Here is a 21,610-nt window from a genome sequence, read left to right on the forward strand (position 1 = left end):
GTAATTCTGAGAAGTTGATTACCTCTCAGACAAGCTACAGTAATACTTCAAACTATGTGGAACTGTAGATTATATGACATTATACATAAATTAGCTTCCCAGTGAAATTTACTTCTAGAAACAAAACTTTTAATAGCAGTACGGGAAAACATGGACTTTGGAATAAAACACACAAAATCTTGCCTTTGCCATGGAAGAGCTGTGTAAATTCAGGCAACTTATTTAACCTCTCTGCACATCTCATCTATAAATGAGGATAATATCTATTTATCGTGAGGATTAAAATTTATGAGCAAACCACCCATAATGTGCATAGCATAAACTTCTGGCACGCAGTACGCAATCGTTAAAACTGTGTTTCTTATTACTATAATCCTGTTGGACAGAGTTCATTTAAATACCCACTTAACTCCTTTAAACCACCCCTTACTGACTCAGGATCTCATTAGGATTATTACATCTGTACTGGGACATATCGTGGTGATCCTAAGGCCTACTGCGGTGTGCAATGCCTTTCTGCCAAAAACTTCAAATTAGAATGTTTGTGAATCCCTTTTGGGGAATCCCTTTTGTAGGGCGTCTTCTCCCTCACTGTGAGGCAGTCACCTGTAAAATTCTGCTATCAGTTTATGTCTCTGTAGACAAATTACCACTACTGCTTTCTGATTTGTTCCTTCTAACCTATAAAGTGCAGAAAAATAGCTAACAAGCTGTTTAGTTTAGTACTGGGAACAAACCAAGAGTTAGAAGCCTTGGTGGGAAAAGGCAGTGAGTTCTCACAGGAATAAAAGGCATAATATCTAATTCTTGGACACACTATAATTTTGGCTAAGCCTTTTTCTTTCTTTCTTCCTTTTTTTTTTCCTGTTAACTCCCTGGTTCCTTACTACATTCTGTACAGATAAGGTTTGTCAGATAAATAGGACCTGACCATCAAATACATGTAGGCGTTAACTTAAGAGAACAAACTCCTTACAGGGAAAAGATCCAACAAACAGATGCCAGGGGTATCAGGGAAACAATAGCTAGCTATGAATAGAAGAGATGGCTGCGTTCAGGCAGACAAACCCTACCAAAAACGACAATCCTGAAGGAAACAGTAATGCATTACTGTGTTAAATGCAACACATTTAACACAGAACTGGTATATTTCTACCATTAACTGAGGCTGAACAATGTTTTCATTGACTGTCAATGTTTCAAAATTTTGGAAATCCTGACCTTCCAATAACAGCAACTATTTTAACTATTTTCTCTGCTATTATTCATAAGTTTATCATCTGACCTAAATTCTAATCCTTAGTTTGAATTACACTGTTATTTACAGAGGAATGGATGCATTTCCATTCCTGAACTGAATGTTCAGGAAACTGAACATTTCCTCAGGAGTTGAAACTGAAACTCATTCATCACATAATTCTTATTCCTTATTTAGCACCTGGCTGAGAAGGCAACAGTGCACAAAGCAAAGGAGACAGAACACCAAGGTTCTTGGCCCTGCTTTACAACTGAGGCACTCTGATCTTGGGCAAGCCTTCTCACCCGCAGTTTCTTTATCAGAAAAGAAAGGGTCGAAGTCAGAAGAGGGAGATGAGACCACAGAAACAGAGGTTGGAATGACGTGTTTTGAAGATGAAGGAAGGGGCCACGAGCCAAGAAATGCAGGCAGCTTCTGAAAGCTGAAAAAGGCAAGGAAACAGATCCTCCCTAGAGCCTCCAGAGGAATGCAGCCCTGTGAACCTATTTTAAACTCTGTCTTAAGAACTGTAAGATAATAAATGTGTGTCGTTTCAAGCCACGAAGTTAGTGGTAATTTTTTATAGCAAGAATAGAAAACCAAAAGATCTGCCTACAATTAAATTCTGCCCCCCCCCTTCTTGAAGGAATGTGCTATGCCTGAAGGCTTTTATTCCATCTTGAGTAACCACATGGTAGCAGGAGATACTGGAAAGGCATCTGTAGACAACTTCAAAATTTTTAGCAGATTATGTTCTAAAGCCATTTAACAGGATTCAAATATATAATAGAGATTCTTTACCTTTGCAGAGAGGTTTAACATTAGATATACTTTATTAGGTTACAGCTGGAAACTGAAACATATCACAGATGTTAAATACCTTAAATTCACTGGAGATAATTAACATGGCATGGGATAAGATTTCATGAGTGAGTGAACATGATGGTAACTTTATTTTTAAATTATTACTTTGTCATTTTGCTATACGGGCTTTGATCAATGCTAATAATATGAACAATTCTTTTATTAACTAAGGAATAATATACAATGCCACTAAATGCAGAAGACTATAAACAAAAACAAAACAACTCCTCAGTGACGAACCATGAGAGATTATGGACTCTGAGAAACAAACCGAGGGTTCTAGACGGGAGGGGGTTAGGGGATGGGTTAGCCCGGTGATGGGTATTAAGGAGGGCAAGTACTGCATGGAGCACTGGGTGTTATACGCAAACAATGAATCATGGAACACTACATCAAAAACTAATGATGTAATGTATGGTGACTAACATAACATAAAATAAAAAAAGAAAGAAAGAAAACTCAAAAAAAAAACAAACCACAAAACTCCTCAGAGTGGCGCTACCACTGCCCTAACAATACTGTTCATGGAATGTAAATACCTGCTCCAATTCCTGCTCTGCATATTGCCGTCTACTCAGCTCACATTCGGCTCCTTCCCTTAGCTCTCTCAGCCGACAGGCCTCTTCCTTTGCATAATTGATTTCATCCATCATTTTGCGTTCTAGATTTTGCTTTTCTACAGCAACATTTCTATTTTCTTCCTGTGCCTTTTCAAGCCTTACAGAAGGATAAAAATGAAAATTCCTCACCAAAATTTCCAAAGTTTCATTTTTTCACGAATAAATACGTATCAAGCAGCAGAATACATGTTCCCATCCAAAATCAGAGTATTTTCTATTAATCTTATATGTGAATACCAAAACTAGCAGGTAGCCCACTATACATCTATATGGGTAATCCTGAGCTGAAAATACAGTGATAGCAGAGAATCACTCTTCAGCAAACAGACTCTTAAGAAATTCTTTATTATCTAAATCATGTTAAAAATAAAACTGAACTACACATATCATTCCACCTATATCTGATTTATTTTCACTGATCTGCTTATTCCCTAGTGCATACCTTTAATATAAATCTGTAATTAGGACAATATAACTTTTCTAACTATACGAAATGAAGTGTACAGACATTACTGATGTGTGTAACAAACCAAGTAAAAGTGTGTAAGCCCATGCCCATATTACATTTTCACAAACTGTATTTGACTACATAAATAATAAGACTTGTAGCTTTTTAAACTTATTCACCTCTCTTGTAAGTCCATTAGGCTTTGCTCTGCAGTTTGTAGACTCTCTAAGTCTTTCATCATTTTTGCAACATGTTCTTTTGATGTCTTATTCTGTGTGTAAGCAAACCAGCACCCTCCAACACCAATTACTATAGAAACTGTGAGAATAAAATCCTTCATCCAGTTATGAGGCGGGCCTATGAAGAAAATTACAGATGATTAATCTTTGATAACAGAATCTCAATACATAGAAGCATTTTTTTAAAAAAGGAGTAGGTATCTAAAAACAAATGTGAAAATGTCCCTCCCATAAATAAGCTCTAGCCTTTTAAAAATTCTTTCTTCAAATAATCAAAGTGCTTATGACAGTCTGATACACTAGAACTACCAGAGGGCACAGATAAACCCACATGCATGTACTCTACCCCTGCTGGTATAGGAGATAGTAACAAAAGTCCTGGGGAGCTGTGAAAAAGCCAACAGCATCTCCAATCATGTTCTCTGTGAGGTGAAAGGAGGCATAAAGAAGAGTACCACCACTCTCACCCCAACTGCTTTCCTTCAGTCAAGTTAGGGAGCTTTCATGCTTTGATACATACACTGGAAGCCTAATCGTTCACCAGAAGAACATTTTCCCCAAGCAAGTAGTCATGTAACTAAGATTAGTCAATGATTCTCAACTGAGGGTGATATCCCCCCACAGTGGACATTTGACAATTTTTGCTTGTCACAGATGGGAAGGTGTAAAGTGGATAGGGAAGTTGTCACTGGTGTCTAGTGGGGAGAGGCTAGGGATGTTCCTAAATATCCAATAACTCACAAGACAATCAATTTCCAGCCCCACTTCTGCCAGTAACAGAGAATTATCCAGCCCAAAACGTGAAGTGCCACGGTTGAGAAAGCAGGAGTTACATGATCATAACAAGTCATGCTTTAGGTGGCTATTTGCCAGAGAAATCTGGGTTACTAGAAGGAAAGAACAGATCACCTTTTTTACCACCAGGCAGGTCAGTAATTTCCAGCACTGTTTCTAAAGTAAGGAGTAAGGAGCCAGGGCCCACTGTCTTCAGTGATACAAAACACAGAAATCACTAGTTAAATAATTTCCTAGTTTATCCCTGACTCTTAATTACACACTAATTTTCAGAGGGCTCTCTGGAAGGATACACAAAGATAACTAATACAATATAATGTATTCGTTGCTCCAAAGAGACATAGTTTACAGTGGAAAACAACCTAACTGCCCAGGCCTCCAGCAGGAAGATATGTTATATGTGTGATGAAATAAGGAGCTCTACAGACAGGACAAGTTCCTGCGCTTCCTCGGGTTCGTGTATGTTTACACAGTGTGATGAACAGCATGCTCCAGGCCAGAGACCCTCGGGGCTGCGTATTTCCAGAGCGCACACCTACAGTGAAACAGACGCATTGCAGAATGCTAAAGTCTCAAAAGGATTTATTTTTATTTCTGCCTCAGACTGAGAAGTTCAGCTCGAGTTCTAGTTCAAATATGAGCCCTGTTCAGGCCAAAACAGAATCACCAGAAATGACAATAAATAGGCAGAGAAGTCCCAAATTCTATAATAATTACCACAGACTGAAAAAGATTTCAGTGAAAACTCCTTTAAAATATATCTCTGTTCATTTTATGTTAGTTTGTTATAAATCTAATGCCCGTGTTCCAACTGCAGGGCTCATTCACTCAAATAATAATTCTAAGACAAACACATTAAAAAGGTAATGCATCATTAACTTCTTCACTGGTTTGTTTATTAAAACATTTATTTTCAACATTCTTTGAGACTAGTTTGGTTTCTTTTCAAATGATAATATAATACTGTTTTGGCTTAGCGGGTGATTTGTTCCCAGATTAATAAAATATAAATATCCCTGACCAAGTTGTACAGAGAGGCAAGTTTTAGAGCTTAATTCCTATTTTCACCAATCAGTCCCATGAAAATATCAGAATCTCACGGCAGACAACCCCCAAGAGATTCAGTAGGAAACTCAGGGTGTCATCTGTGTGGAATGCCCGGAATTTCAGGAGGGTTTTGCTTCCTAGGGTTTGTAATTTCCAACAGCAGTGCATTTCCACCACCTCTCACAAAGCGGAGTGTTCCAGCTGTTTCACCAGCTGCTCTCAGCCTGAGCCAAAAAGAACCACCAGTACAGTCATGGAATCTATCCAACAGCTCCAGGAACCCTTTCTCAGCAGGGCCACCCCCAAAACCATAGCACAGAAACCTGCAAGTCTCCTAACTCCAAAAATTGAGGTAAAATAAACAACTGTTTGCTAATTTATCATCTGTGGAAGCCATTTTTCTTGTATTAATTTTGTTACTCCTTTTTGGCTTCTGAAAAAAATAGAACATAATTCCTCTAAAATGTGTACTCTTCAAACACTTTCCCCCAAAGCTTTTTACAATTTGAAATTAAATATATTAAACTTCCTTTCTGAAAGAAGTATTCCTGTCAAAAGTAAAGAAATACAAGGCTTATTTTCCTTACAAATATGACATAATAATTTCTTAAATGTTCTTCAACACAACCAAGTAACATTTTCCATCTTGTGCTTCTGCCAGAATAGTCTGTTACCATGTAAAATTTCAAGTGGATCTCTCCTTTTCATCTCTATCTAGAAAATCCTTTTCCTGGTGATAAATGAAATCAAATTAGGATGTATTACTCTGTGCCATGGAAATGGTTACATTGTACCATTTTTGAAAGGGATCCTTCAGTGAATATCCAGTTATAATGGCATCAACATTAAAACTGTTACAAAGATCTAAAGTCCCAAATCTAGAAATTTAATTCTAAATTATCAACAAACATAGTTTTTACTTTTTACATCAGTAACCAGCTTGGAAATTTCACACTCCACATTTCAATGACAGAAAATCTCACCCTATAAATCTTTTTAAGATACATGACATTTCCTTTATAGCTAATAAATGATTTTCTAGTGTTCTTTCTTTCTTTTTTAAATAAATATATGATCTGATTATTCTTTTGCATCAGACTCTGAGAGAGAATACTAACGTGTCAGAGGTCCAAACAAAACCACATCCAGTGCCTTGAGCTGAAGTTTTTGCCTGTGACTCCGATCGCTGATTTTCAACTGGGAGCTCATAAATGAAGGTTCATGCACTGCTATCCTGTTTATTTAAAAAAATACATACATATTAAGTGGGAATATCTGTAGTATGTAAACTTAAATATTTTAACAACACATTTAATACTCTGCATATTAGTGATGACCGCTGTAGCTCATCCATGTGATTTAATACTTTAATACTTTATTAACATGTATCAAAAACCTTCCAGTGCAAACTCAGCCGTACAAACACCCCTGTATGCCAATTATTTATTTGTTATGTTGATGTTTTTGTTTTCTAAGGTACCTTATGCTATAATTTACTAGGATGTAGAAATTTATCAAATGCAAAAGTATTTCACAACCATTAATTAATTACCTCTGGCATTTTACTATCATTTCACAGTGAAAAAGAACACTGTAAATGATTTACTTAACATCAATAGCAGACTTTAAAATATAGTTCTCAATTTAGATCATATCCCTTTTCTTTAAAAGTATCTAAAAAACCTATACCTTTACATTCTAATACGTAAATTGTTTAAAAATTAAAGTCCACTGAAGTCATAAGTGAGAGTAAGAAGTCCTCATAGCTGGGGGAGAGAAAGGAGGGATTTATGTAATAAAAAGTACTGAACCATTTCACCAGCCATGAAAGAACCACTTAAGGGGCCAAAAGGCACACTTTGTTTTGAAATTCAAATCCAAGTAGCCCAGTCATCAACTAAGATTTCTTAACAACCAAGTATGATGCCAATAAAAATCTTATAACACAAAGTCTAATAATAATAAAATTGTTAATAACAATGACAATAAAAACAAGCATGTACTATATGCTGGGTCCTGTATCAAGGACTTAGTCAAAATTCAAGAAAACCTCTAGTATATATAGATTTCCCATTTTATAAATGAGGAAACTAAGGTAGGAGAGATTGAGTAACTTGCCCAAGGCTGCATAATTAGTAAGAGGTAGGGCAGGGATTCAAATTCAAATATGTGTGATTCCAACAACTGTACTCTGATCCACTACATTTTATTTTGGAAGGTATCAAAACCTCTAAGTATGGAGAAATTACAAAGCCTCCTATAACTGCTACAGGCTTCTGTAAAACTTCAGGGAGTAAAGAACTCTTAACTTTCCCTTCACAAAATGCCTTCCTTCATCTCTGCTCGTCCCTTCTGTGTATGCTCCTGTTACACCTTTAATGTGACAGTGAACAAACTGTTTGAAGGCAAAGCTATGTCTTGTCCCTGTATCCCTACACCTAGCATTATGCTTGGCAAAAGTAGATGCTTGATAAATGTCTGTGTAATACATGAATGAATGCATGGATGGATGCATGAATGAATTAATAGCAACAATATCAAGAGACTAAATTTAAGAAAGACAATGAGATGTAGTAAAAAGGATACCAGAAAACGGTTTTATACAAAGTTCAGTATGAACCCAGAGGTGGAAGTGGGTGAGGATGTCAGGGAGGTTCACCCAGGTCTGAAAGCAATGAGGAGGATGTGTCAGGTGAAGAGAGCCTTAATATCAGTTCTGCTAATATGAAGCTCAGAGTATAGAAAATCAGTAAAAAGCTTAGGATGACCATGAGAACTAACATAAAATATAATTTTCACTACCTATTGCAGATGTGACAATATTTTAATGTCACAGAAAGGAAACATAATGAATTGTTGTAGGCACGTGTACATCTGTAATATGTAATACATTTTCTTATATATTCTTATCAATAGCTCTTGTATCTAGTTACCCTACAAAAAGTTCTATAACTCACATCATTAAGTTAATGGAAACTGCTCCTTTAAGTGGACTCATCTAAGTGCCATTACCATATAAAAGGGGCTTGATGGAGTCTTCCTTTCTCCTCCACTCCAAAAGGCTCCAATAGGCTTACCTGGAAGCTGAACTTCTGTATTTGTAACTTGTCTTTCCTAGTAACATGTTCACTATTTAAAAAATTGATCTTGACTGTGATGTTATTTCAATGATTCTCTTAGAATTTGAGTTATTGGTGATAACCTTTACTTAACCAAAAGAAAAAAGTGGCTGTAACACTTATTGCCAAAACACCAATCAACCTATTTTACTTTGTGCTGTTGTCATACAAAGAAACTTCCCACAAGACAATGTAAGAAAAATACTGAGTTCCTCATAACCAGGGTAACATAGAACTCAAAATAAAAACACCTAATATCCTATTTTTAATGCTCTACTATCCTGTTTGAACTTAGAAACTTGTCTTATTTAAGACCAAAAACTGGGGGTGTTCTGTGGCTCAGCTGGTTAAGTGTCTGATGCTTGGTTTCAGCTCAGGTCATAGTCTCAGGCTCGGGGGATGGAGCCCCACGTGGGGCTCTCTGCTGAGCGTGGAGCCTGCTTAAGATTCTTTCTCTGACCCTCTCCTCACACTCCCCCTTTCTCTCATAAATAAATAAATAAGCAATAACTGTATCTTATTTTTGTCTTCTTGCCAGCACCTAGTTACACCATGAACAACACAGAAGATACTCAATACACACTCGTTGAACTGACTCTTACTCCCATCATTTCATCATTATAGTCATGTACACAGTAAATTCGGAAACACTGATATCAATGCTCAGAGGATATTTACAGGAGATAGAAAATCACCAACTGGATCCAAAGTCCAAAGCAACAGCAGCTGCTTCCTTGAACACAGTGTAAGCAAACTGATCAGAAATGCTATACGCACATTTCATCGCATGTAACAGTAAGGCGGTTAACAAGGGATTAGTCTTTTTTGATTCAAGAAACAAATTTGAGAGAAAAGTAAAAAATAAGCAACCTTATTCTGGGCCAGGTTCTGGTAGAACCATTGCAAATTTTAACATTTAACGGGGCGCCTGGGTGGCTCAGTGGGTTAAGCATCTGCCTTCAGCGCAGGTCGCGATCTCGGGGTCCCAGGACAGAACCCTGAGCCCCTTGTAGGGCCACCTGCTCAGCGGGAAGTCTGCTTCTCCATCTCTGTCTGCTCCCCCTGCCCCGCTCCTTCTCTCTCTCGCAAATAAATAAAATCTTTAAAAAAAAAAAAATCTTTAAAAATTATTAAAGTTAACTAATGGAGATTTAGAAAATAAAATTTAGAAAACTAGTAACAAATAATTCCAGACATTTAAGGGATAAAGTGGCATTCTAGACTTATTGGTTTAGATCTATCTGGGTTCAAATGCTGAATTGGGCAAAATATTTAACTTCTCTATGATTGTTTTTTATCTGTAAAATGGGGATAATACATACTTAACTTTAACATGAAGCTTAAATGAGATAATAGAGTTCCTCTATGTAATATACATTTTAAAATGGTTATTATTTACATTTTATTAAACTTTTTTTTTTGAGGTTTAACTTACGGCCACTAATACAGAGTGGTTATCGTTACTAAAAAAATACAATTAAGAACGATCTGTACATTAACCCATTCAAATAGGTTTTTCATTAAGGTGGATTCATATCAAATGAATATGTTTTTGTCACATTTACCACATGCTCAGAGGTTGGCCCTTTGATGTTATTTTGGCACTGAAAATAACATCTAGTATGTGATTCTCCCTGAGTGAAAAAAAATACATTTGGATAATAAATACTCACCTGGGAAGTGTTGTTCCTTTGACATTATTGTCTCTAAAATTCTTCTCATATTGGGGTAGTTCAACAAATTCTATCAACCACTGAAGCGTGTCCTCCAGGGTCCAATTATGAACTACAAGAGATAAAAGGGGAAGGCATATTTTAAACACCTCTGCTTTCCAAATTTATATAATTTACACATATATTTATATGTATATACATTCACACATATATAAAATTACTATAATTTCAGAGGATATTAATTGAATTTTCAATTCCATCGACAAAAAGTACTAAAATGATATTTGGCATTCTATCAGAAGCTGAAAACAATGGAGACATACCTCCTACACTTAAGAGCTTATAATCTATGACAGAGAAAACATGAAAGAAAAAGAAAAAAATATTAGCATGGTTAATTCTAAAATAAGCATCTATGTAAAATTCATTCAGGATGAAATAATTCATAATTTCTCTGGCTGCAGAAACACTTACAGCACATGTATCTAATCATTCATTCTTTCATTTTGTCATCTAGCCATATAATCCTGTAAACCTTCTGAGTATCAGGTTCCATACTAAGCACTGGGAATATGGTAGTAAACAAGATGCATAAAGTCCTTGCCCTCATGGGAGAGGGGAGGGGGCAATTCACAAGAAGAGAAAGGAAAGTTGGGGAAATTTCAGACAGTGATCACCTATTAAGAAAGAAAGGAAAGATGTCAGGATAGCTTCTGAGGAGCTATTATCTGAATTGAGAACCAAAACTTGCAAGGAGCCAACATTGTGATGATCTGGGAGAAAAAATAACCCAAACAGAAGGAAAAACTAGTGTAAAGGCCTTACAGTTGGAATGAACTAGCCATGTTTGGGGGGGAGGGGGGTTAATAATCAAAGTTTTTAAATCTATGTTTACTCCTCAATGTGGAGAAAGGATTGTAGGAGACAAGGAGGAAGACAAAGAGCAACAACGAGGCCATTCCTTTATATAGCTGTCCAAATGAGAGGTTATTGCCTTGGACTATGGTGTTAGCAGACGATATGGTGACAAGTGGTCAGATTTAGGATATATTCTGGGGATAATGCTGTTAGATGTGCTCATGAAATGGATGAAGGTTGGTAGCTACAGGAAAGTAAAAAAAGAAAAAAAAAGGACAGAGGGTGTTACCATTAACTATGATAGGAAAGACTGGGGAGGAACAGATTAGGAAGGCAAGTAGACGAGTGTGTGACAGAGATGGGAAGTTGTTTTTAGACATGTTATATTTGAAGTATGTATTAGATAATTAAGTGTAGATATATAGTAGCAGTCACTTATCCACGTCTGGAGGCTTCAGGAAGAGTGAGGTTAGAAACAAAGATAGAAAAATTGAGAGTCATCAGCATTCGGATGGTCTTTACACTAAATGAGATCACCCAGGACAGTGGATTCTGGAAGACTGGCCCTAATCATGAAGAAAATGACCAGTCATAGCATCTGTTCTCTTGGACACTTATTTTGAATTAAGCTCGTTATATTCATCTTTTCCTTTAGGCCTTATTTAAAAACAAACAAACAAACCTCATGAAGCACTGACATGATTATCTCCATTTCTGGAGATGAGAAACTAAAAAGTTAAGGGGACCGGGGCACCTGGGTGGCTCAGTCGTTAAGTGTCTGCCTTCGGCTCAGGTCATGATCCCAGGGTCCTGGGATCGAGCCCCGCATCGGGCTCCCTGCTCCACGGGAAGCCTGCTTCTCCCTCTCACACTCCCTCTGCTTGTGTTCCCTCTCTCGCTGTGTCTCTCTCTGTCAAATAAATAAAATCTTAAAAAAAAAAAAAAAAAACGAAGTTAAGGGGACCAAGATAGTCAGTAGCAGGACTGGAGAGAAACCCAGGCCAACCAACTATAGGACCTGACTATGCTACTCTGAGAGCGCTAATATTAAACAGTAATAGAGAAATAAACAGTTAAAGACTGGGAGCGACTCAGATATCCCTGCTTGAAGAATACAAAGGACAATGACAAGATTATCCAAAGGGAAGGATGCAAGTGTCCTTAAAAAATTAAGAGCTCCATATTGTCTGCATTTAATTTGAGGGTTTGGGAACACAAAGTGCTTATAGGCCACAGAAAGGTCAAAGGAAAATGAAGAAAACAAGTGAGCAATAAAAGCAGACCTAAGAATCCATCTATGTATATATAAATCTGAGAAACATCTTTCTGATAAACTACAGAAAATTATGAGTTCACTTTTGCAAGCAAAGCTAATTTTTCACAATCTGCCTTTTTCATTAAGTGCTCACTAGAGAAAAAGCTTAAATCACAAATGAAAAATTAACTAGCAAAAATTCATTTAAAAATTACACATGGTAATTGATAATTTTCTATTGAGACAAAGCTTTGACTATTTTAAAAATCTTCTCTCCTTCATGTGTTTCTGCCATAAGCTTGGACATGTGCCTGGGGCTGCTGTGTCCATTTAGCCAAATAACTTAGAATAGCAGCCAAAGGTTCAGGCCCTCGGTGCTTTCCACTGAATTTAATATATTCAAAGTAGCCTTTTTTCTCTTAAGTTTCTTCCCATTCAGCATATACTGCACTGAGAACTGCTTGTCTTGATTGCCAAGAAACCAACAGTGCAGCTGCACCTCACACACCCACACAAAAATCTCAGCCAAGAAAACAGGATAAGATTCTCTCTGTCATTTCTATGGCTGTTCAACTGATCCACAACAAAAGTCCCTGATCTCAACACTCCAGCACATCAAAATATTCCCTCAATTCCCAATGAGCCAGGAGAGAAAGGAAGAAAAATCAAGTGAAAAAAAATACATATTTAAAGTGCCCAAATCCTAATATTACTCTACTCTGTAAAGAGAGTATTACAGTGGTTCTAAAGTAATTTTCTTTACTATGACTCTTTAGAACAACAAAATTTTAACTAAGAGCACACAGTTTACTTTGGAAGAAGGTTCACTTCTTCCTGTGCCTTTTGGTTTCTTTGGTGATGCCTAGTAAATACCTCCACTTCTCATGACCAAGATTTATATTATATATTTGCTTTCCCTGCTCCAAATACACTAGTTGTCTTTCATTTCTTAGGAGAGATCATACTTTGTCCTTCCCTAGGGCCTTTGCACATGCTGTTTCCTCAGTATGAGATTCTTTTCTCCATTGCTATAACTCATCTTTGTCTATTTACTTTACTGAGACTCCCTAAGTTAAAACTTTAATTCCTCAAGGGAGGCTTCCCAAACATTGCTAATGGTCATAAATCACTCTGTACTTTTTAGGCATAACATTTAACTAATTATAATTATTTATTTGTATGATTATTATTTCAACATCTGTTTACTTCACTAATGCACATGCTTCTTGCTTCTATTCCTAGCATTTAGTACACAAAAGACACTCAACAAATTATCTGTTGGATCCTCTTGAATAAATGAAGTAAAACATGTTTAATTGGCAGGTATTATGAAAATCTATTCCCACACTTTAGTGAGGAGACCCAAATGAACAGAAATAGGAATCTGTCCATATAAGAAATTCTTGATGGCAAAGGAATCACTCCTTTAAGAATAACCTGGTTCCTCATCACCTGCCTCTCATGGCTCTTTCACATGTGTTGTTGCTAAACAGCACTTCCACCAGAGGGCAGCCAGAGAAAGATATTGCATTTCTTCAAAACCTAGATTTCCCATCTGCAAATCTATAGAAATGCCGATTTCTGTACTGCTAACTTATATTCTTTCTTCTAGAAACTGTGTCTCTGAGTGATTTTTGACATTTATTCCAAGGCCAAGAGAAAGAGACCTGATTCTTGCCCCACCTGTGTCACAGATTCACTAGGACACGACAGCCAGGTGATTAACTGTGACTCGGTTTAACACAGAAAATTGATCTAGACCATCTTTAAAAATTCATTCAAATTCTGATTCCATTATAACAAACAAAAGTTGGTGTTTAAAATACTGCTAAACAGCTAGGCTAGAAAGTAGATTATAAAATACTGATGGGGGAAAAGTAACTCTAAAAACTTTCAAGACAGAAACAAAAACTGCTGCTAATGTTTATTGTGTGTGTATTAAACACCAGGAGAGATTTGCAAACATTATTTCAAATACTCATCGCCAACAACCCGCTGAAGTAGGTACCTTGATCATCATACTGAACTTAAAAGTCTATGAAGGTGAAGTTCTTAATTAGACATAACAGATTAGCAAATGATCAAACCAGGTTTCAGACCAAGTTTATTTCTAGAGTTGTTAACCACTGTGCAATAAATTGCCTTTTTAGAGTTAGGTAAGTGGTCTCAATAATCAAATTAAGCAATACAAGTAGAGAGTTTATGCTCCAGTCATACCTCCAGCCGTATCTGCAGCTTTCTGAATGTACCATATTCCCCCATGCCACTCCTTCAGCCTGGAATGGCTTTCCCTTCTTCTTCCTTCTCTGCCTGGCATGTTTCTTCCTTGGCCTTTAAGACTCAGATCAGGAAGTCCCTTGTCCACGAAGTCTCCCCTATCCATCCATTTTCAGATTATAGTTGCTCTCCTCTGTGCCCCCGATCACATGTACATATATCTGCCACAGGATGTATCACATACTCTCATGGAATTGCCCGTGATTGTCTTATCCCCTGGGTGAGTAGCTCCTACAAGGCAAGAACTTTTTTTTTTTTTTTCACCTAACACACTGACTGTTAACACCAAAAAGCCACATTCCTTTGATACAGGACTTTACATTTTATTATACCCTTTCACTTATATTCTCATTAAACCCCCCATAACCACATTTGAGAGATAGCTGTTCTCTCTACAGTCTATACAGAGAATCTTGGCCAAAAGAAGCCAAGTAATTACACAAGTAGTCACACATATCTATGAACTGGAAGAGCTAGAATTTGAACTCTCATTTTCAGAATCCAAGTTCACTGCCAATACAGGTGTCTCCTTATATAACTCACTGTTTAAAACTTAAAACACATTTTCTCTTAGAAACAAACCTTCTAGACACATAGTACTAATAGTGATACAAGAGTTATACCTTATATATGAGCAATCTGCTATAGGTAATTGCATTAATGGATTTGGGATTCCACTACAGACATCAAGGACACATTGTGACCTCCTGAGGGCCTGGAAGTAGTAACACAATAGCTCAATGGAGCTATGCCAATTCTTCATCATGGGGTGACTCCTGGAACTTAAAGCCTAAATGATAAGACTTCTAAGAGCCAGGGGACTCAGAGCTGGGGCAGGGCTCTGGCACAAAGGAGGTGGTGGGGAACAGGATAGAGCGGGCACAGGACGGTGAGTAGAACCAAATCTTCAGCAGATGAGTGGGTGTGGAGATGTAGGATGTGTAGGGGGCACGCGTTTATGGATTTTCACAGGAACAGAGGCAAGATAAGGATTCTCCTTTTCATTATCCCTCCCCCTTGCTGCTCTCAACAGGGCTATTTCTGTAATAGGGAATGAAGTTCCTGATTCTGCACCAAAACAGCTGCCCTCTCTTCCCCTTCCTCTTTCAAGTGTCAGTCCCATGATTTGAAAAAGAGGGAAAATGATAACTGGACCTAAGGGGAGAAAAGCTTTTAGACAGCAGGAGGATTTGTAGTAATGGGAGAATGATGAGATAGGAAGGGCTAGAAATAGCCAGCAACAGAGAGAGAAGCTAGCATTCCTGTGGCCACCCAGCTGAAGCAGCCTTCTAAAAGAAACACATGAATCATGCATAGGTACATCCTCATGTACAAACTGGTTATAAGTAGAAGAAACACTGCAACTGAAAGTGATCTCCCCCCAACAATTTCTATGACACTTAGTATTTGTACCAAATAGCACATCATACATGCTGCCTTATTTCTAACTACACCTTATGTCCCTACTATACTGTAAGCTTCCATAAGGCAGGAACTATGCAGCCCAGCATAAAGTTGCCATTTAAGTATTAGCTCTTTGTGTAACTGATGTTTTTCTTCCCTAAAGGTGAGAACCAAACCTGTTCTGTTGTTTTTAATTGGATCTACTGACATACCATGCCTAGAGTTGTATAAAAGACAAAAAATACTGTTTTCATGGTATTTCATGATATTTCAAAGCAGCACTGGATAATCCTTGACTCCAAATCAGAATCACAGAGACCTACAACATCCTGGAAGTTAAAAGGTGCCACTTTACACCTGTGTGTTTGACAGCAGGATGAGATGAGAATTTGTGTGCTTCCAGTCCACCCCTGCCTTAAGCAAGTATGATATACACAAACCAGTGTGAAAGATACACTTTAGAAGATTAAAATATACATATTAACTTGCTCCTTTAATCTATAAAAGGCAATCTTAAAAACCAATGCACCCAGTGTACTTAGCCATATACTTGTATTAAGTTACAGGCCTAAAAATACAAAACAGCTTAGTGAAGTACCAGCATATAAGTTTTCATCTGTTATATAAATATTTAATATAAGTACATGCTGAAAACCTTCAAAGATGATTTGTAAAATCACCTAAATACTGTGAGAAAAAACTGATTTCTAATTTTAAGGCATTAGTGTGCACATAGAACATGCTAATAATAGCAGTAGCTAACATTATGTGAGCACTTGGCAATTTCCAATAACTAGGCTAAAGGCTTTACATGAATTATTTCATGAAATTCTTTCAACAACCCTATGATGTAGGTTTTACAAGTAATATTATAATCCTGGTCCCACAGATCCAGAAGCTGAGGCTCAGAAAATATGAGTAACTTGCCTAAATTCACGTAAGTAGTGGAGATAGGATTCAAAACTACATCTGTTGACTTCAAAGCCCCAACTTCTAACCATTACACTCTTCCTCCTCCTCTCCCTCCTCTGCATGGCGAAAACATTTCAAAATACAGCCCAAGTCACCATCAGCCACATCAGAACTTGAATATACACATTTATTCTGTATTTCATGTCTTATAAGCTCTCCTACTATTTTTTAAAAACTGCTATATCCTTAATTTATGGTAAAACAAACAAACAAACAAACAAACACTTGTTGAGGGATGCCTCAGGGGCTTAGTCGGTTAAGCATCTGCCTTCAGTTCAGGTCATGATCCCAGGGTCTTGGGACTGAACCCTGTGTCGGGCTCCCTGCTCAGTGGGGAGTCTGCTTCTCCCTCTCCCTCTTGTGCTCGCTCACTCACTCTCTCAAATAAACAAATAAACAAACACACACACACTTGTTGGGGCACCTGGGTGGCTCAGCTGGTTGAGCGTCCGACTCTTGATTTTGGCTCAGGTCATGATCCCAGGTTGGTGAGATGGAGGCCCCTGTCAATCTCCATGCTGGGCATGGAGTCTGCCTAAGATTCTCTCTCCCTCTCCCCCTGCCCCTCATTCTCCCTCTGTAAAAACAAAACAAAACATACACACACTTGTAATGTTCTTAATATTAAGAAAACAACTGGCATAACAGTTTCTTTTGGCAAACTAATGTATTTTAGAAAAATCAACTTCTGATACCATAATATGGTACTGTAGAGTTAAATACAGTACAGTTCAATACAAACTCACTACCTTCTATTAAAGCATGAAAACATCTTTATAAGTACCAACAGGTTTGGTAAAAGCCTTAACAGGAGGAGAAAGAATAAACATTATTAAAAAAAGCCACTACATTTAAAGTTGGCCATATAAAATGGTTATTGAAAGCAGTTCTATATTTTGCAGCTTCTCTGATAAAGAAGCTAAAAATTATTTGTGGTTTAAAAAACATCTGAATTATGGGCATATTTATATGAAGTACTGAATTCTAAAATACAGGTGCACACCAGTATTGACCATGTCTCTAAATTCAATTTCACTATAAAATTTCAAGTAACTAAAGCCTCAGAAGGTCTCTTTACAGTGACAGAAATAACTTGTCACAGGAAAATGCAGTTAATCTAAGGTACAATACAGCAGGGCTTTGATGAAAAGCAACTTCAACTAAATGCAATAGAAACATTTAAAAATTACTTTTTAGAATACAGAAGATGAAAAAGTTTAAAGCCTTCCACATTTCATCTTAACTCAGCCAGTTTAGATTTTGTGGTGTGACTTCTGAGTGAAATAGATGATCAGCTGCTCTGCATGGTCCAGACAGGCTTATCTTTAGAACGGTGCCAGAATGTGAGCTCCTCATTTGCACGCTGCTCGGCGGGGCATGTCTCTGTAGCATAGACTAAATTCCTGCAACATGCTATATTTGGACACCTAAAAGCCACACCCTGAACTTGGGAAGTCCTGATATTGGTAGTTGTACCCAAGACGAATAACACACTTTCCCTCATGAGCTCCTTACCTTTCAACATGCAAGAATTACATGTAACTTTGAGGCACACTTCATAAATGCTGGCAAATGTCTGAACATTCAGAACATAAAAATTACCAGGGTGTTAGCTTCCCAAGAGTGGTACAAATGGACACTAAGGGAAGACTTTATTACTTTTTCTCTTGTAAACTGTGATCTTACTATAATTTAAACAGGGTGTAGTATCAACCCCTAATTTCATGAAGATGGTGAGGAATAACAAAGATATATCTTTTTTTAAATATTTTATTTATTTATTTGAGACAGAGAGCGTACAAGCAGGGGGAGCAGCAGACAGAGGAAGAGGAAGAAACAGGTTCCCTGCAGAGCAGGGAGCCCAGTGGGGCTCAATCCCAGGACTCTGGGATCATGACCTGAGTCGAAGGCAGGCGCTTAACCGACTGAGCCACCCAGGCGCCCCAACAAAAACATGTCTTAAAAATAAAAACTGGAGAAACAAGAGTCTTAAAATTATATGACTGTTCTGAAGATTAACAAAATGCATGTGGAAATGACTCTAAGCAATGGTGAAACTACTCTACAAATGTAAATAATTATCACAATAAATAACAATGGATCAGAAATTTTTTGTAATTAAGGAAATGAAAGGAATGCACTTTCTTGAGTCCACAAACCAGTGGACTCAGGGGCCATAAAAAAAAAAACCTAAATGTTTAATCAAGTTTTCCTAAATACCTCCTTATTGTGTCATTAAAGATATCACCTTAGGGACAGAGTGGCTGTATCTCTGGTTATACATTCTTTCATGTTACACTCAGCCCTCAGCTGCCCTTCTCCTTCCTCTTTATTTATTTACTTTTAAACACTGAACTGAGAATAAAAAGAACATTTCACATCAAATGAAGGTAAGTTCTTTAAGGGCAAACAATACTTCTTATTCATTTTCATATTCCCAACATGTTGTACAATGTCAAAAATATAGCTAGCACTAAATAAATGTGGAATGGCAGATATGTCTTAGGAACTCAATTAATGCTTGTTGGATGAGTGAATAGATGACAAAGTGATTCTATCACAACCAAGACTGCCAGGAAAATGTCACCTTCATTCACTCCTTTTAGTGTCATTTCTAGATAAAGCAACAAACATTTTCAGAAGTATGACTAAGTCTCATAAAATGGAGCAGATGCTGCCTTTCAAAGAGTATATTTAACAACAACAGAAATTCTACTTTTAAATGACAGCTTTACAAATGTTTGCTTCAATTTTCTGCTATTAAAATTATTAAAATGATCAATTATTTTTTTTCCCTGGAATTTGAAAGTTTCTTCAAAAGATTTTCTCTACATGCACCTTGGGATTCTTTTATTCAGCAACTATTTACTGAGTTCACAGTAATTACTACTGCGCACTGGATAAAATGTAAAACATCAGAGTCAAGAAATTATTACCAAGACTATTAGAAAGCTCGAAGTCAGAAAATTACTGACTTTAAGAGGGAGTTCAACAAAAAATGAACGCAAAAGCCCAGTTAATAAATACTTTCTTTCTAAAGGAGATTAAACTAAAGGCTAGCTAAAAGTTGAGTTTTCACAGCTTGTCACACAATCTCCAGGGAGGAAAAGACACTACATTCAAAACTTTTTAATCCTAGTTTCTTCTAGACAGAAAAATTCACCAATTTCAATGGCAGGAGCATTTTCAAGACTCAGGCAGTTTTTATTTGATCTGCAACTACATATGCCTTTTTCTAGTACGTTTAGCATTTAGAAACCTAACAGTTCACCAATACTATTAGCTGCATTTACTTGGTAGATAACATTTTCCAACTTAGGTTTCATTTACTATATACAGTAGTGGTTTAACTAGTTACTACTGGCAAAACGACTTTAAGAAAAGTTCTCATTTTTTGAGTACTGCCACATAGTTAAAACATTAAAATACTAAATAACTTCCCCATTCACAGGGACCCTTGTCAATAGCTAGTTATAGGAAGAAGGAAAAATGTGAATAATGTGCTTCAGTAATAAAAATACAGACAGACTCACTGACAGAGTGTCACTGGAGAGCGCTCAAACTCCTCTCCCAAGTTTTTTCTAATTCTCAAATTCATTTCAAAATCTTTCAATTGCTTGGCAGTGGCTAGATTCCATAAGGGGATGGGAAGATAGGCTAGTGGTGATCAGAGTCTACATAACCGGGACACGGGGTGGGGTGGCAGCTCTGTGAGGGCACAGGTCTATACATGGCAGACTCCTGGGTAAGGTAGCAGCCCAAGAGAGTCAAGAGAGTGGCTATGTGCAGGGGGGCTGGCAAATAAGAAAATATTTTGAAGATAACAGGGCAAGGTTTTTCATGATGAGTAAAAGCAGGCACAAGTAGGGAAAGGGATTAAGCTAGAATTGACCCGGTAGTGTGATACTGGCAGCAGTATTAACTGGTATCAGACATCAGTAATACTCAAGACTTTTTAATATAGAGTGAGAAATAGATATAAAGGTATGTGCTTCTAACCTGTTCACTGAGAAGGCCTGGCAACAACACCTCAGTAGCAATGAGCATACCTAGTGCACAAATCATGGTTTCTAAATACAATGTCAACTATACGTAACCAGGAGTCCTTGAAGAAATGGTTGTTTCCAGGGCTAGGGCTGAGAAATAACAAAATAAGCCTGGAACATCTTTTTTGTGCCAGAAAGTAAGGAGGAGCTCAAACAATGATGGAGACATACATACAAAAGAATACAGAAGTCAGCCAGCTTGAAAGGCTTTCCACTAGCCAAACATGGAAGGATTTGAGTATCAAAATAATGACAGCAACAAATTACAGCCCACTGAATAAAGGAGAAATCCAAGAGTCCACAAGGATATACATGAGTAAGTGCAGAAGATCAATCTTCAGATCATAAGAGTCTGAGATTCACTATTTCTCCAATTTCTACTTTCAAGATACATCTGTCATCTCCCCTACCATCTTCACAGGACAAGATGTTGACAATACACTGTTTAAATCTCTTCATTACAGCAGAATGCAACTAATAAATAGAAGGAATGATGTAACTCAAAAAATTACAATTTGGCAATCATGAGAGTTAATTAATTCGGGCAAGAAATACCCACAGATGCTAAAACTAGTGGGTGCAAGTGATATGAGGAATATGCTTTTACAAAGTCTCCAAGTTTCTCTACACAAAAAATATTACAAAGGAGAAAAAAGTAACTTTACAGTTAAAAAAAAAAAAAAGCAGACACTATCTTAGGTGATCAAATACCATCAGTAACCAAATAAATAGATGCCATTTGCCACTTAAAAAGAT

The 21,610-nt window shown here is 37.2% G+C and overlaps 1 protein-coding gene across 4 annotated transcripts in view; it reads right to left on the minus strand.

Moving 5' to 3' along the window:
• The window catches only part of STIM2 (stromal interaction molecule 2), a 142,709-nt gene that overhangs the window by 16,368 nt on the left and 104,731 nt on the right, over positions 1 to 21,610 (minus strand). For all 4 annotated transcript variants that reach the window (XM_088021225.1, XM_028088134.2, XM_028088143.2 and 1 more), the window contains exons 4-7: positions 10,043 to 10,154; positions 6,369 to 6,484; positions 3,349 to 3,526; positions 2,641 to 2,818 (exon numbers count right to left, since the gene is read on the minus strand). In XM_088021225.1, coding sequence (XP_087877351.1) covers positions 2,641 to 2,818; positions 3,349 to 3,526; positions 6,369 to 6,484; positions 10,043 to 10,154 — 584 coding nt within the window. The remainder of the gene's footprint in view (positions 1 to 2,640; positions 2,819 to 3,348; positions 3,527 to 6,368; positions 6,485 to 10,042; positions 10,155 to 21,610) is intronic.

Source organism: Eumetopias jubatus, unplaced genomic scaffold, assembly GCF_037043125.1.
Source record: "Eumetopias jubatus isolate StellerSeaLion01/CBP00866 unplaced genomic scaffold, mEumJub1_p1.0 scaffold_2, whole genome shotgun sequence".
Lineage (NCBI taxonomy): Eukaryota > Metazoa > Chordata > Mammalia > Carnivora > Otariidae > Eumetopias > Eumetopias jubatus.